The 15,088-nt window shown below is 37.9% G+C and overlaps 1 protein-coding gene across 1 annotated transcript; it reads right to left on the minus strand.

Annotated features, from left to right (window-relative positions):
* Window positions 1-1,781: 1,781 nt before the first annotated feature.
* LOC111996568 (uncharacterized) lies at window positions 1,782-7,675 on the minus strand. The gene is made up of 2 exons (XM_024028553.2): window positions 7,546-7,675; window positions 1,782-2,179 (listed from the first exon to the last, which is right to left on the minus strand). The coding sequence occupies exons 1-2, from the start codon at window positions 7,673-7,675 to the stop codon at window positions 1,782-1,784; spliced, it is 528 nt and encodes a 175-aa protein (XP_023884321.2).
* Between the last annotated feature and the right edge of the window lie 7,413 nt (window positions 7,676-15,088).

Consider the following 15,088-nt stretch of genomic DNA (forward strand, 5'->3'; position numbering starts at 1 on the left):
CGTTCTTCAAATCAGCTTCCTTCAAATCGGCGACAGTATTGGCGACGGTTGGAGCTTAAATGGCGACGTTATCGGCGACAGTTGGAGCTTAAACGGCGACGGTTGGAGCTTAAACGGTGACGGTATCGGCGACGGTTAGAGCTTAAACGACGACAGTATTGGCGACGGTTGGGGCTTTATCGGCGACGGTTGGGGCTTTATCGGCGACGGCTTTGTCTTAATGGAGCTTAATCGGCGATGATGAACTTTTCCGGCGACGGGTTTGGTTTGGGAAAACTCTAGAAGAGCTGGGTATATTTTTTTTGGACCGAAATGAGCTTGGGTTCTGTAGTGAAGTCTGATGGACTATATAGGAGTATTTATATTGAAGGCTTTAGCGACGAATTGTTTCGTCGCTAATGCTTTAAGCTTTTAAGTTTTTTGCGACGAAAATCAATTTCGTCACTAAAGAACTCAGATTTTGTAAATATTTTTAGAGACGAAATTCATATTTCGTCGCTATAGCATACTTTTAGTGACGAATTCTGATTTTGTCACTAAAATAATGAGGTGCAAAACTATTAAGGGTAAAACTATTATTGTTTTTAGTGACGAAATGTGATTTCGTCACTAAAAACATATAAGTACAAAACCTTTATTTTTTTTAGTGACGACTATTTTTCGTCACTAATTCTTACTTATAGCGACGAAAGTATTTTCGTCACTAAAACTATCCATAGCAATACCTACAGTGACGAAATATTTCGTCACTAAAAATTTCAACTTTTAGCGACGAAATATTTCGTCACTATAGATTAATTAAGTTGGCGCCAAAGTTTCCCTCCATTGGCGCTTATTTTTCAGATCACAATAGCGACGAAATTTATTTTTCGTCGCTAAATGTAATAATTTTTTTCATTATTAGTGACGAAATTCATATTTCGTCACTAAAGCTGTATTTTTAGTGACGAAAAATATTTCCTCACTAATTTTCGTCACTAAAAATACATTTTGTTGTAGTGTTTGATAAAATGATTTTGCGGAAAATCATATTACAAAAATGAGAGAGAGAACACATTAAGCATCATCAAAACAACCATTTTCTTGTATCTCCATCTACTCATTAGAAGGTTCTTCGATGGTACCTACGAGAGGTAGGGTGCCCAATTTGTTCAAAATCATTATTTCAAGTTCTTAGTCTTACTTTTTTTAAAAAAAAAAATATTTATAAAGATGTGATAAAAATTAAAACATTTGAAAATATATCACACCCTCAAAAAACACCCAATATATATATATATATATATCAAAGGAATAAAGTCTGGTGGCATAGATTTTCAAGTATTTTTGCATTCTACACTTGGATACCGATAGGTCCAAGCACAAAAACTACCATAATCACTTCTTCCATTGATGCAAGTGAGTTCATTCTTTTCAGTTGTTTAATGACATTTATCTTTCATTTTTTGTTCTTTCTATTTGTATTTGTTGTATTAAATCACTAACACCCTTTTAAGTTTTAACTCATACATAACCAAACCTCAGACTAGTAACATTCATCTCATAGAAAAATTAGTAAACAAAATTATGATATCTGTTCCAGAAAACTGAAAGAGAAGAATAGTGGCTATCAACTAGAACAACATTGAGGTGGACTAACTAAAATTTCAATAATAGTGGACCAAAAAACAAACCTATTCCATCCACTTTTCCCAATGGGAGGGCCGAATAAATAAAGACCATTTCCTTGAAACATGGGACTTTTCATCAACGTCACTAGTAACCAAAATTAACTGCCAAGACTAAACCTTGGTGTTTTTTAGAATTAAGTCCTGTCTATATCCCATAGCCTGAGTCTGAAGATTTTGGTTGTCTTCTAATAGACGGTCGTATTCAAGAAGTAGGTCTGCGGCTTGTTTTTGAAGGGCAGCAACATGGCTTTCAGCAGATTCAACTCTCTTATCTTTCTCTTCAGATTCTAGCTTCACCTTCTTCAAATTCTCTGATAGAGAAGCTATTTCTTCTTGCAGCCGCTTTATCTCCTTGGAAGCTTTCTCCTCTTTTTCTTTGAGTTCCGTCTTTTCGTTCTGAAGCCTTTCAACTTCCTCTTTTGAAGCTCCCACGCTACTCCTCAATCCAATAAGCTTTTGGAGATCGTGATGCATACGGTCAATTATGAATCCAAGAAATAGGGTAAAACCTGCAAATCAAATTCAGGCTTTCAGAAAACACTGGTCGGATCAATCTGAAAGGAAATTAAAGCATACATCACCGCAAGAGAAGCATTTCTTGCTAACGAAGGAAAATTTACAATCAGCTTATTGCTCACTGTATTTTGGTCAATAAGAACAGTGTGCTCCAAAACATGTGCTATGCTCTGATTGGTGATTGTACAAAACCAGAGAAGCTCAAAACTAAGAACAGTTGCCTCTAAGCACAACTTATGTTTTATGGATGTTAAGAAATTACATTAACAGATTTAATGAAACTGAATTATTCAATCACTTAGCCAATGGCGAAAGAAAACATCCAACATTATTCAAACAAGATTTTTAGTTATGTAAACCTCATAATTTTGAGGATTGCAATCATCCAAAAGTAAGCAGTAGACAGTAACTTCAATGAAACTAGTCATTTCCTAAAGCCAAATAATAGTTTGCATAAATTAGAAGCCACCAACAATCAATTTGTAATCTAGATGAGCATATGGTCATATAGGTAGCCACCTAATTTAAATCCTCACAAGTAGAAGGGCCTAGTCCCTCCCTGTATAGCTTTTATAATATTAGAATGTCAAACAAGACATCCCACCTAGCTCCTACTTTACTATATATATTTTTGAGATCATTAAGATTGCACATGTAGGGTGGCATCTTCACTATCAATTTATTTTTGCACCAAATGACTATTGACTCCTTAGTCATATACATATATGCACACATATGCCTTATATACAAACATGCGAATGCACGAATAGCATTAAACTAACATTTAGCATTTTACATTCCTGTAAATGTTTATTGGCCTTTCATATTGTGACCACAGAACCCTCACATCAAACTGATGGAAGTAAGATAAATAACTTTTCCTTTATAAGTTAATTATCGACCAAAAAAAAAAGGTATGAAATTTCTGGTGGAATCCTTTGAAGGAACATTTAATGAGTGTGGTCATACATGACCGTTTAATGTGCTGATAACAAATTTATGGTTGACACCTCCCAAACAAAATGTGTGGCCATCTTGCTAAGTTGTTAGAGTAACAATGTATTAACATTACCACCGCACAACCTTGGTGCCATGGTCACTCCACAAGTATAAGTACTTGTGGAGTGTGAGGGGCAAAGGTCGGGGTTCAAGTCTCCAAGAGATAGTTTCACCCATATATACACTTAGATTAGGCCAGAGTAGAATTCTATCTTTTATTAAAAAAAAAAAAAAAAACAATGTATTAACATTTATTTTAGAGTTTAACAAAAAGGGCTTCTCATAACCACTTATATAAATCTACCTAGCACATGCCCAATAGGGGACTCACCACATAGCCACACAACACACATTGATACAAATTCAATCCAAACAATTCAAACAATCTAGGATATCATGATCTCCCCCCACTTAAAATCCATGGCATTTTAGTCAGGGCTAACATCACGTTGTGGTGCATCCAAGCCACATAGCATTACTAGGTTCAATCTACTACCATCTTTCACTATTCTAGGGAATTATTAACATGTGTGTTATATCCTAAAAGAAGTAGTTAAATTACAATTGAGACCCCTCAGAATCACTTACATAGCCTAGATCCACTTAATACACACCTGATGTGAAACTCAATATACACACACTCGAACAATTAAATACTACAAAAGCAATCCAGGGTATCACATTAGCCATATATTATCGGTGTTATGTGGCCTTTCAACCAATTAGTTATAAACTCTGGCTATCATGACCATGACTAAAACGCATTTTCAAAATAGTACATACACCCTACGGTTCCACCATAAAGTTAACAATTATTTTTTTAATTATGACTTTTAGACTGATCTAGCATCACTGCAAGTTGTAACCATTACAGTTAGAGTTCCTTTGACATGGTTAGACATGAATGAAAGAACATCGATGCTTTGGAGATGAAATCATTAAGTGGAAAATGTAAGTCAAGGTGCAGCTACCTATGTTGCACGGACATGGAGATACGGCAATTTTTGAAAAATAAGGACACGGCGGAGACACGACGGTTAAATAATTAATTAAATTTTATATTTAGGCATATTTTTTAATATTTTTAGACATAAAATACATTTGTGTCTAGAATTTAAATTATTTAAGAACTACAAATAAGTAAACTAACACTCAAAGTATTACAATAATACACATAAACTGTTTAGAGTACAAACCAAAAGTTTAAATAGGCTACATTCAAATACTAATACTAATACTAAAAATAATAGTCAAAATAATAATATAAATTATTTTCTTTTGGACCAATGGCATATTAATGACATCATGGCACTGACATATGGTACTTAATAGTTAAAATTTGAAATTGAAAGTTTGTGGGGTTGGCAGAAGACACACAAAACAAAGAGGAAATATAAAAAAGTATTAGAAAAGTTAAAATGAACTAGACTAGAAGACAGAAGGCATCTAGGTGAGAGAGCAAAGAAAAAGAAAACGAAAAAGAAGCACAAGAAGAAGAAGAAGGAGAGAAGAGGAGCTTGCCGATCGGAAGGGACAGGGCACGACGTCGACGTCTATGGAGTTCGCTAATTGGCTCGATCTAGCTTTGGCGAGGGATAGAGGGTAGCGGCAGCAGCAGCGGGCAGAGGTCAGAGAAAGGGTGGGTTAGGAACTTGAGATGTGGGTTTTAACTTAGACTTCTCAGACTCTAAGAATATTTGTTTTAGGGTATATCACAAAATCAATGGTATTGGTAAGTCTATCTGTCAAAATCTGTGATTTTTTTTTTCTTTTTTTCATTGCTGGCGTGTCAGACGTGACGCGACGCAGTGTTAGAGAAGAAGAAGAAGAAGAAAAAAAAAAAAGAAAAAAAAAGACACTTGCTGGACACTAGAGTCCTGCGAGTCGTACCCATTTCGGTGTCTGACACTGACACGATGCCAAAAATGGCATGTTCGTGCAACCTAGGCAGCTACTTTGGCTGAAACAAGAATTTAATGGTACTTATGCTATAATTTTGACTAATGTTTTTATGTTCAAATCTCTACCGTCATAGCCATTAAATAGAAAGCAAAACCATGAATTCACCTTTCATCCCCTTCAAAAGTAAGTGTATTCCTCTCCCTCCATATAACCCACATAAGAAAATGAGGGATCATACTCCAAAGTAACTTAGTTTTAAGTCTACAACTCCTGCCTGACCAACTTGCTATAAGATCCACAACCCCACACGGCATGACCCAATAATACCATGATAAATTACCAATTGTCTTCAATAATTAAGCTAGTACAAATTGGGGAATTTGGTCATTTAATCTAAAACAATTTCATTAATACATAATAGCGTACTGCGCATGTGACATGACATAACATAACGTATAAGTACAAGGGAGCATTACATGGTCAAATTCACGACTTACTTTTGAAAGTTCAAAATGTGTATAAAGCACCCTTGAATGTTTAGACCCCAAATTATAAAATTACCAATTCAAGCTTTATATCAAATAGTTAATGTGCGGAACATGATAACAAGCTTATAATAGAATTGATAGACAATCTAAGCCAAATATAAACACATCCACAACAATAAATATAAGGTAAAGATAAAGAGAAGGAAGATGCAAACACACGGACAACACACGATGTGTTATCGAAGAGGAATCCAAAGTCTTCGGCGTAAAACCTCGCCACCGCCCTCTAAGTGGTAAATAATCCATTAAAGAATGTAGTTGGGTTACATGAACAGCAAAAGACCCTCCAAGCCTAATCTACCCAAGTACTTAAGCCCTCCAAGCTTTTTGCTCCAATGAGGTTACTCCGAACCTATTTCTTCTTTAGCTTCCCAAATTTCACTACTATACCATAGCATCAACCAATATATATTGGTTCATTCCAAATTACTTCCGTTAGCACCAAATGAGCCTTCACACAGACGTGGGTGTGGTGAGATAAGGATTTGGTCAATGACCTCTCAAGGATGTGACAATGGAGAGGAAAAGAGTAGAGGAATTTATAGAGTCTCTAGGGTAAAGATTGGTGATGAGACAATCTTGTTTTTCTTTAGGGTTTCTTTCACAATATTCTCTTTAGAAGCTCTCACAATTTAGTGGGTATAAGGGTTTATATATAGTGGTGTGCGTTTGGAATACGAAGAGTCAGTTTTTGCCAAACAGGGATGATTGGTGACTTAACCTCGCGGCTTGTCCAAGTCGTGAGTTCAAGTTGCGACGTAACGACCTGGCCAGCCTGGGACTTTTGTCCTGTAGTGCGACAGCTGGCGCGACCTTTCAGCTCCCCTGTGTGCTTCTCACATGCCTGCATTTGGCGGCTTATCAGTCGCGAGTCAGCCGCGAGTCCTAGCCGCAAAACTTTGCTTCTTGCACATACTTGAGCTTTTCTTCACACTCTCTTCATACACTACCCTTACATGAATCCCACCTAAATACAAGGTTACTAAGTGCTAAATTACAAGTAAATTGGCATGGAATAAAGCCAACAAGATGGTTGATAAATTTCAACCTTACAATCTCCCTTTTTGGCTATTCCATGACAAAACCCTAAAACAAACTCTAGACTTAACGCGTGAGTTGGGAACAGTTGGAAAACTCACTCACACCTAACTCTAGAATTTGTGAAGTTTTAGAACCATAAGAACAAGTAACTCCTGAAACACAACAACACAATAAGTTCATTGTATGTAGAAAACTTGTAATGCAAATGGAGTAAGCATAATGTGATCAAGCACAATGGAGTAAAGCAATAAACCATGGCAAGACCAAAACATGCAATCACTATAACCAAGTGATCACAATGCTTATTCACACTTGGAATGAACATCTGGACATTCAAGTTGACAAACACAAGGCAAATCACTTGAATGACCAATACTCAACTAATGCACAGTACTTGAAGTATGTGCATTTAGGAAAAATCCTACAAGGGCACAAGAGTAGCAGTACTTAAAAATGAATGCATAGCATTAGGTTAGAAGTATTGATTTAACAAAGCACAAAGGCTACATAAAGCATGGCACAAACCACAAAGGCCTACAAGTGTGCATACAACCAAACCCTTAAAGCTTACATAAGCAACATGGGTACAAACCTTAAACAAATGCTGAATTAACTGAATAACATCATCAATATATAATTAAACCAAGTATTAAACACATTCAAGAGTTATGAGTTTAAACCAAAACAAGACTAGGACCTATAATAGCAATAGTTAATTAACCTAAAGTAACAAAACTATAACAAAAAACAGTAAGGATTATGAAACTCCCCCTCAAATAAGCACTCCCCCTTAAGTGCTGGCCCCAAAAATTCTCCCCCTTTTTGACTAGAATGGCCAAAGGGTCACTGTTGTAACTTGGTGAAAATGCCATCAACTTGAGCTGTTAAAACATCGATCTGGTCCTGCATGACTGCCAATCTCTTTGACTGCTTTCTCTGGCCATCACTGAGAGTCTTTTCCAATTCCTCAAGACACTTGTGGAGGTTCTCAAAGAGCATCTCCAACCTATCAGGTTGATGGGTAGACTGTGCTTATGTAGTGCTAGGTTGCTGTGATACATGGGGGGCATGTACATGTGAATCTGACTCAGGAGTAGAAGGAGTAGCAGGAGAGAAATGTGCACTTTTTGGAGTTTTGGATGAATTACTTCAACTAGCTTGTAGAGTGAACATAGAGATTGGTCGAGGATAAGCAATTATGTTCCCAATTGAGGGAGGAGTAACACCTTCACTTAGAACGAATTTCATAATGAGACTGCAAAATGGAAGACACCCTTGTGCTACTGTTCGGGTCGTTGTCTTCCTTATGATATGAAAAATATGGGCAAAGATGTCAATGGTGGTGCCTGTGATGAGATCACATAGAAATTGAGCCCTTCCAAGGTTGATATACACCGTGTTGGTCAACGGATAGAGGTTGGTAAGCATGATCAGCTTCAATGTTGTCAACTCAGGTGAAAACTTGGTAGTACTTATGGATGTGCCGGCACTGGAGATGTTATGGCCAGGGCCAAGAACTTGGAGAATGTCCTGAATCACTAGAGTGCGATCATCATAAGGAGTTAGGTCGGCATTCGTAGGTCGAGTGATTTTGAGAAGTTCAGCTATGGTGTCCGGACTAATGATGAACTCCGTTCCTCTTACCAGACAGTGTAGTTCACTTTCAAGATCAATAGTGTTGGCGAAACACTTCTTCACTAGTTCCAACATTGGATCAACAAAATTTCCAAATAATTCTGCCTAATCTTTTGCCTCGAAGATCCGAGGGACAAAAGTGGTTTCCAAAGTGTCATATCTGACCTCCCGTTCCACTATAGGAGTTCTTCGGTCAAAAATGCTTGAGTAAGCATCTAGGTGCTGAGGAGTTCTGAACAACTCAATATTGAGTTCAGTAGATGGCTATGATGAAGAACGTGTTCTTTTTGCAACAGGTAATGTTTCCTTTTTACTTATAATCTCTTTTCCTTTAGAGGATCATCGAGACATCTGTAGAAGAGAAAACACACAGCAAAGTACCAAATCCACAACCCACTCATTTTGTTAGATCTAGTCAAAAGATGAAAGTGCAAAGACCAAACAGATCTAGAAGACATAGAATCATAGAACGAGAAATAAGTCAATAAAGTGACAAAGTACGCATTTCTGAAAACCAGAAACATACGAAACATGAAACATATGCCAAACACACAGAGAGTAACAGGCATTATAGCACACACTGTCAAAAATGAGTAGCAATGTGTCACTGACAACAAGCATTTCAACACAATATCATGAAAGTTATATGTGCAGATATCAAGGTAAGAACACTCAGATAAGTCAAAACATCATATGAAGCCACACTGAACAAGTCATTGGCAACAAAAACTCATTCAACAAACCCAGCATATTTAAACAAAACCGTGTTCGAACCCAACATTTCACAGAGCACAATAGCAACAACACATTCTCACATTTAAGAAAATAACATTCAAAACAAGAAATTTGAAATGAGGGAAAGAAAACCCATACCTTTTTCTTGAAGATAGAAGTGAAACTGATGCAGAAATGAAGGATTTTCACAGATGAGCATGGCAAGTTTCAGAGATAGAAATGGAAAGGACAATGAATAGTCACAAAGTACGAAGGAAAAACTGAAAAAAAAAAATTAAAAACTATCTTTAAAATACAAATCACGCATTTTTCACAACTGGATCAAGTCGCTAGTAAGTTGCCAGGGTAAGCCGTGAAACACTATGAAATAAGATTCTTGAAAAATCTTCTAAGTGTTTTGCACAACTGGAAGATATATCCGCGAGGGAGTCGCGAGCTGAGCCACGAAAATCTCTGTGTACCCCTCGCGACTGGTTCCACCCGCGAACAAGTCGCCACACTGAGCCGCGAAATGTGCAAAAACACAAATTTTGAAAAAATTTCTAAGTCTTTTTCGCGACTGGGATGCTGACCCGCCAGTGACCCGCGAAAACTCTCAGAGTGAGCTTCGCGACTAGAGCATGTGATTGGACTTACCCGTGACTAAGTTGCCAAAACAGGGCAACACTGTTTTTGAAAATTTTGACATTTTTTAAAAACAAAACACTTTCCAAAAACAAACTAAAAACACTCAAAAATCTCTTTGTGTTTGATCAACAAAGATTGAGTATGTGAAAACACATTTAATCAAGTACAATCACACGATAGGTCACAATATGAATGACCCCTTGTGATTAACCCTAATTAATTAATTTAGCCAAGTAATTAATTAATCAATTAATCATGCAACTTTATGGAAGCACAAACAAATCACCAATCAACTAAGTATGCAGCGGAAAATAAATAACACGGTGATTTGTTTACGAATGGGGAAAACCCTAATGGCAAAAACCCCACCTGGTGATTTTCAGGTCACCACTCCCGAAACTCCACTATTATCAAATCAAGCGGTTACAAGTAAAGGAATCCCAAGTACCTTACCAACCTACAGTTGAACCCTTACCCTAATACCCAATTGGACTTGATCTGTAGTGACAGTCTCCACCTTTGATGCACGACTCCCAAGTAGGTGACTAACCAATGCGCGGATCCAAGTACGCGACTTCAGAACACCAACTGATGAAGAATGGTTGGCTGCAAAGTTCTTCAGATCATCCTTTCTGATGAATAGCAGGAAGATGCTTGGTTACAAATACGTCAATACCACTGCTGAGTTTGGTGTGTGGTATAGCAAGGACACTAATGGTGTCTTAGCTGGGTACTCTGATGCTGATTGGGCTGGTAATGCTGATGATAGAAAGAGTACTTCGGGGGTTGTTTTATGTGGGTAACAATCTTGTCTCTTGGATGAGCAAAAAGCAGAACTCCATCTCATTATCCACTGCGGAAGCTGAATACATTGCTGCGTAGTTGCTGCACACAACTCCTCTGGATGCAAAAACTCCTTCATGATTATGGTATTAGTCAAGAGCATCTCACTATCTATTGTGACAATACCAGTGCCATTAATCTCTCTAAGAACCCGGTTCAACATTCTCGAACCAAACACATAGAGATTCGACATCACTTCATTAGGGAGCTTGTTGAAAATGGTACTCTCACTCTTGAATTTATTCACACTGATGATCAGAAGGCTGACCTGTTTACCAAACCTCTTGATAGCAAACGTTTTGAATTTCTTCGTCAAAACATTGGTGTCATCTCCATGGATTGATATCCTTCTCTTGCCCCTCTTCTTCATGCATATGCATCTAGTTTTTGCATTATTTTGTTTAACATGTTTTGTGTTTACTTTCAGTTTTTTTTTTTTATTTTTGTTTTAAAAAAAAAAAAAAAATTGAAAAATCAGAAAAATACAAAACAGTGTTGTTTTGTGTACTTTGGTACTTGTGTACCTTGGATGGCCAATGAAACAAAGTTTTCTAAACTTTGTATCTCTTGTAGCTTAGATGAGCATCTCTATGCACAACTAAGCAAGTGAGCTTTGTGGCTCTTGTTTGTGATGAGTAAGATTAGGTTATCTCTTAAAACTTAACACTCATATCACTCTTTTTGACGGGTAGGACTAGAAAATCCTAAGAGAAAGGCATAAATAACCATCTCACCACTGTTGCCCGCCAATCATAATATGACACCTGTATGCTTCGGCATAGCAAAAGTGCAGTGTCAAAGACATTCGTATGCTTCGGCATAGCAAAAGTGCGATGTCAATGCTTAACATCTTGGGTATTTCTTTCTCTCTTTTATATACCCATGTATGATATGCTAAAATAAAAGAAACATGCAAAAAAATAAAAAGCAAAAAGATTAAAAATGCTTTAATATGGTTGCAAGCGTGTATTCTAGGAGATGTGGGAGTTATAGGATGTACCTCGAAGGTGATAGTCCCATCAAACAGTTATGATTGTGTGTGAGTTAAAAGTTATTTTCTCATATCTCAGATCGTCATAACATTTATACACATATGCAATCTTGCGATTTTTTTCACACACAACACGCAATATTCTTTGCTACTTTTGATACATGAGCAGGTACAATGTGATTTGGCCATCACAAAGGTTTTACATGTGCTAATGTATGCTCACTAAACTGTCATAACTTGTTTTTGAAATATAAAATTGGTTAGACTTGTTTAGTGTGTGTGTGTGTTTTGCATGATCCTTGTGCTTGTTTTCTTGTTGAGAGATGTTTTTGAGAGGTTTATAAGTTGAGTGGATCTTTGGCTGAGATGTGTGTTGGATTGCATTCATGTCTGTGTTTTCCTTCTCGAAAAACTGGTTTTACTGTTGGCTCGACACCTTCCTCGACACCTCCTCGATACCTGTCATCTGTCGAGCTTCTCAAGCTGTTTTTCTATCGCAATCTCGATATCTCTTTGACACCTGATGGATCGATCGAAAAAATCTCTGTCCCTCGATAGATTACTCGACACCTGATGGATCGATCGAGATTCACTTGTGCTGTTGAGTCTTCTTTCTCGACACCTGTCTCGATACCTTGTGGATCGATCGAGATTTCTTCTGTCCTCTCGACAGCTTCTCGATACCTTGTCAATCGATCGAGCTTCTTGATTCTGCATTTGGCCTTGATCCTCGATACCTCTCGATACCTTCATCTGTCGAGACAATTCCTCGATACCTTCCTCGACAGCTTCCTAGATACTCTCAACACCTCAGCTGTCAGAATTACTGAGGTGCCTATTTAAGTCCAGATCGCGATTCTGAACTCATTTCACTCGATCTCTCCGCACCTGTTCATCTCCCTTTCACTCTCCTTTCACTCAATCTTCAACCCACTTGGATCTTGATCATTTCTTGCTCAAATCACTTGGTAAGATCTCTATTCTCCTTTTTCATGCATTTCATGATTTGAAAACCTAGTTTTTGGGATTTTTCATAAATTTGGGGTTTTTCAAAATTGTTGAGTTTTTATTGAATTTTGGGTTGGGTTTGTACTTAGATGATTTCAAAATGTCATACATTGCATTTCATTTGCATTATAATGATATTTACATGCATTTAGATGTGTGTTTATGTTTGTGTGCTGCTAGGATTGGATTGGGCTGAGCCCATGAAGTTTTTTTTCTTTGCATGTCACATGCTCATGCATTCCCATGCATACATACTTCTTGTTCAACATATTTGATATATTTGAACTGTGTTGGTACTTTTCTGATTGTCTCCCTCTCTATCTCTTTCTCATTTTTTACGTTAGTAATGTCTATGGCACCCAAACGTAAATCTACTCCTGCTCGGAACCCTCTGCGTTCTGGAGCTTCTACTTTTCAGATACTACTCCCTTTAACATTCGGTTCCGTGATGGAGATGCTCATAAGGCATTTTCCGAGAACTTTTCTAAACGAGGTGTTCATTCGGAACGCCACGTTATTCTGGCGGACTTCGCCGATACTGACCTTCCCACTGTCATTAATAGTAGGGGATGGGGGTCACTGTGTGACATCCGTCACTTGCCCTCTCGTGCTGATACAGGAGTTCTACTCCAACATGCACAGGATTGATCTTTCAGTACCTCATTTTGTTACTCGCGTTCGAGGTATGCGCATTCCTATCACACCGTAGCTTGTTGCGGATGTGCTTAGAGTACCTAGGATAGAGTTTCCAGATTACCCCTCTTGTGAGCGTCTGAGGATTGTGTCTAAAGATGAGCTCATATCTGTTTTTGTGAGCGCCCTGCTGATTGGGGTGAGCATCAGTTCACATCATGTAGGCCTTTTACTAAAGGTCCTAGATTCATTAACATGGTGATGACTTTTGTTCTCCATCCTCTTTCTCATTATAACTCTATCACAGAGCCTCGTGCTGATTTTTACTTTCTTTGCTTGAGCATCTTACTATAGACTTCCCTCTCACTTCATCCGATCTATCATAGGGTCTATCTTGATTCGGCGTCCCGTGATAAGCTCATCTTTCCTTCTGCTATCACGCGGATTCTACGCCACTTTTCTGTTCCCTTTCCTGTGTCCGACCACTTCACACACATATCTGCCATAGACACCGCTACCGTAAAACGTAGTGAGGCGCAGTTCAGGTCGAGACAGCCAGGTGCCACTCCTCCCTCCCGTTCGCGCCGCCCAGATCCACTCCATCTACATCTGCTCCTTCTTCTCTTCGAGCGATGTATCCCTTGGTGATATTATGGCGCAGCTGCAGCGCATGGATACTCGCCTTGATACACTCTCTGCTGAGTTGTATCAGGTGAATGTTCGTGTGGGTCGTATTGCACGACGGCAAGCGATCATGGGTAGATTTGCTCCAGAGGCTACTCCTTCACCATCTACTCCAGCAGCGTCAGAGTCTGAGGATGATGAGGATGATGATGATGATAATGATGGGGATGCTAGCTCTACTGATGAGATGTCTACATGACACTCTACCCTTTGTCACTCGTGACAAAAAGGGGAAGTAGTTTTGGGCTATGAGAGTAGTCATCTTAGGGGGAGAGTTAGTATATAGGGACATTTTTTATAGGGGGAGTGTTATTATATTTTTGAGGGATGTAGTGAGGCTATATGTATTTTTTCTTATCTCTTAGATATACATTGGTCTTGTATATGAGGTCCTTTGACCATTTTTACATACATTGTACTTATCTTATCTCTTATATATGTTGATGTATGTTTCTTTCACCTCTCTCTCCATGTGTTGTTTCTTTTCTATCTTCATACACATGTTCTTTATACTTGTATGCAATCTATTTATTTCTGTTTCACACAAGATGCCTTGATGAGTTTTGTTTAAAGTGTTTCAGAAATACAGGTTGTCAAAGTCTACTTATCATTAGCTCTCTTCTTGCAAAGTTTTTCAATAGTTTGTGTTAGGATAGATTTTATTGTATTCAACAAGTGAATATGAGTTGAGTGATTTATGACTTCTCTCATATGCTCATTTGTTTGTTGTGGTTTTGTCACGGATTGCCAAAGGGGGAGATTGTTAGGACATATATGTTTTAACTTGTTTAAGAACATATGTCACTTAGTTATGTAAATTGGCTAATCCTTTGACAAAACGCACTTTGCTTGTAATTGGGTAGTTCTAGGTGTTTTTAATACTTCAAGAAACAATGTTTCAAGGTCAAGTGTTGAAGTCATCAAGTCTGTCTAAGAGAAAGCAAGTTGAAGTGCAGGATTTTTAAAGCTCGACACCTTCTATCTGTCGAGATTTAAAAAGTCAGATTTCCAATATGATTTTCTTGGGATTCGTGAATATGTTTTTGGGCCTTCTTTTCTTCTAACCCTAAACATATAAAATGATTATTTTAAGAGCCGTTTTGGGTGACACAAGTTGCATTATCATTGAGCAATCTCTGTTTAAGCAAATTGTGATCAATAGACAAAGTTCTTGACCTAGTTCATCTTCCATCAAGAAGTTGCTGTGTATTTGCACCATAGGGTTTTGTAACCAAGCATCTTCCTGCTATTCATCA

Source organism: Quercus suber, unplaced genomic scaffold, assembly GCF_002906115.3.
Source record: "Quercus suber isolate HL8 unplaced genomic scaffold, Cork oak 2.0 scaffold_20, whole genome shotgun sequence".
Lineage (NCBI taxonomy): Eukaryota > Viridiplantae > Streptophyta > Magnoliopsida > Fagales > Fagaceae > Quercus > Quercus suber.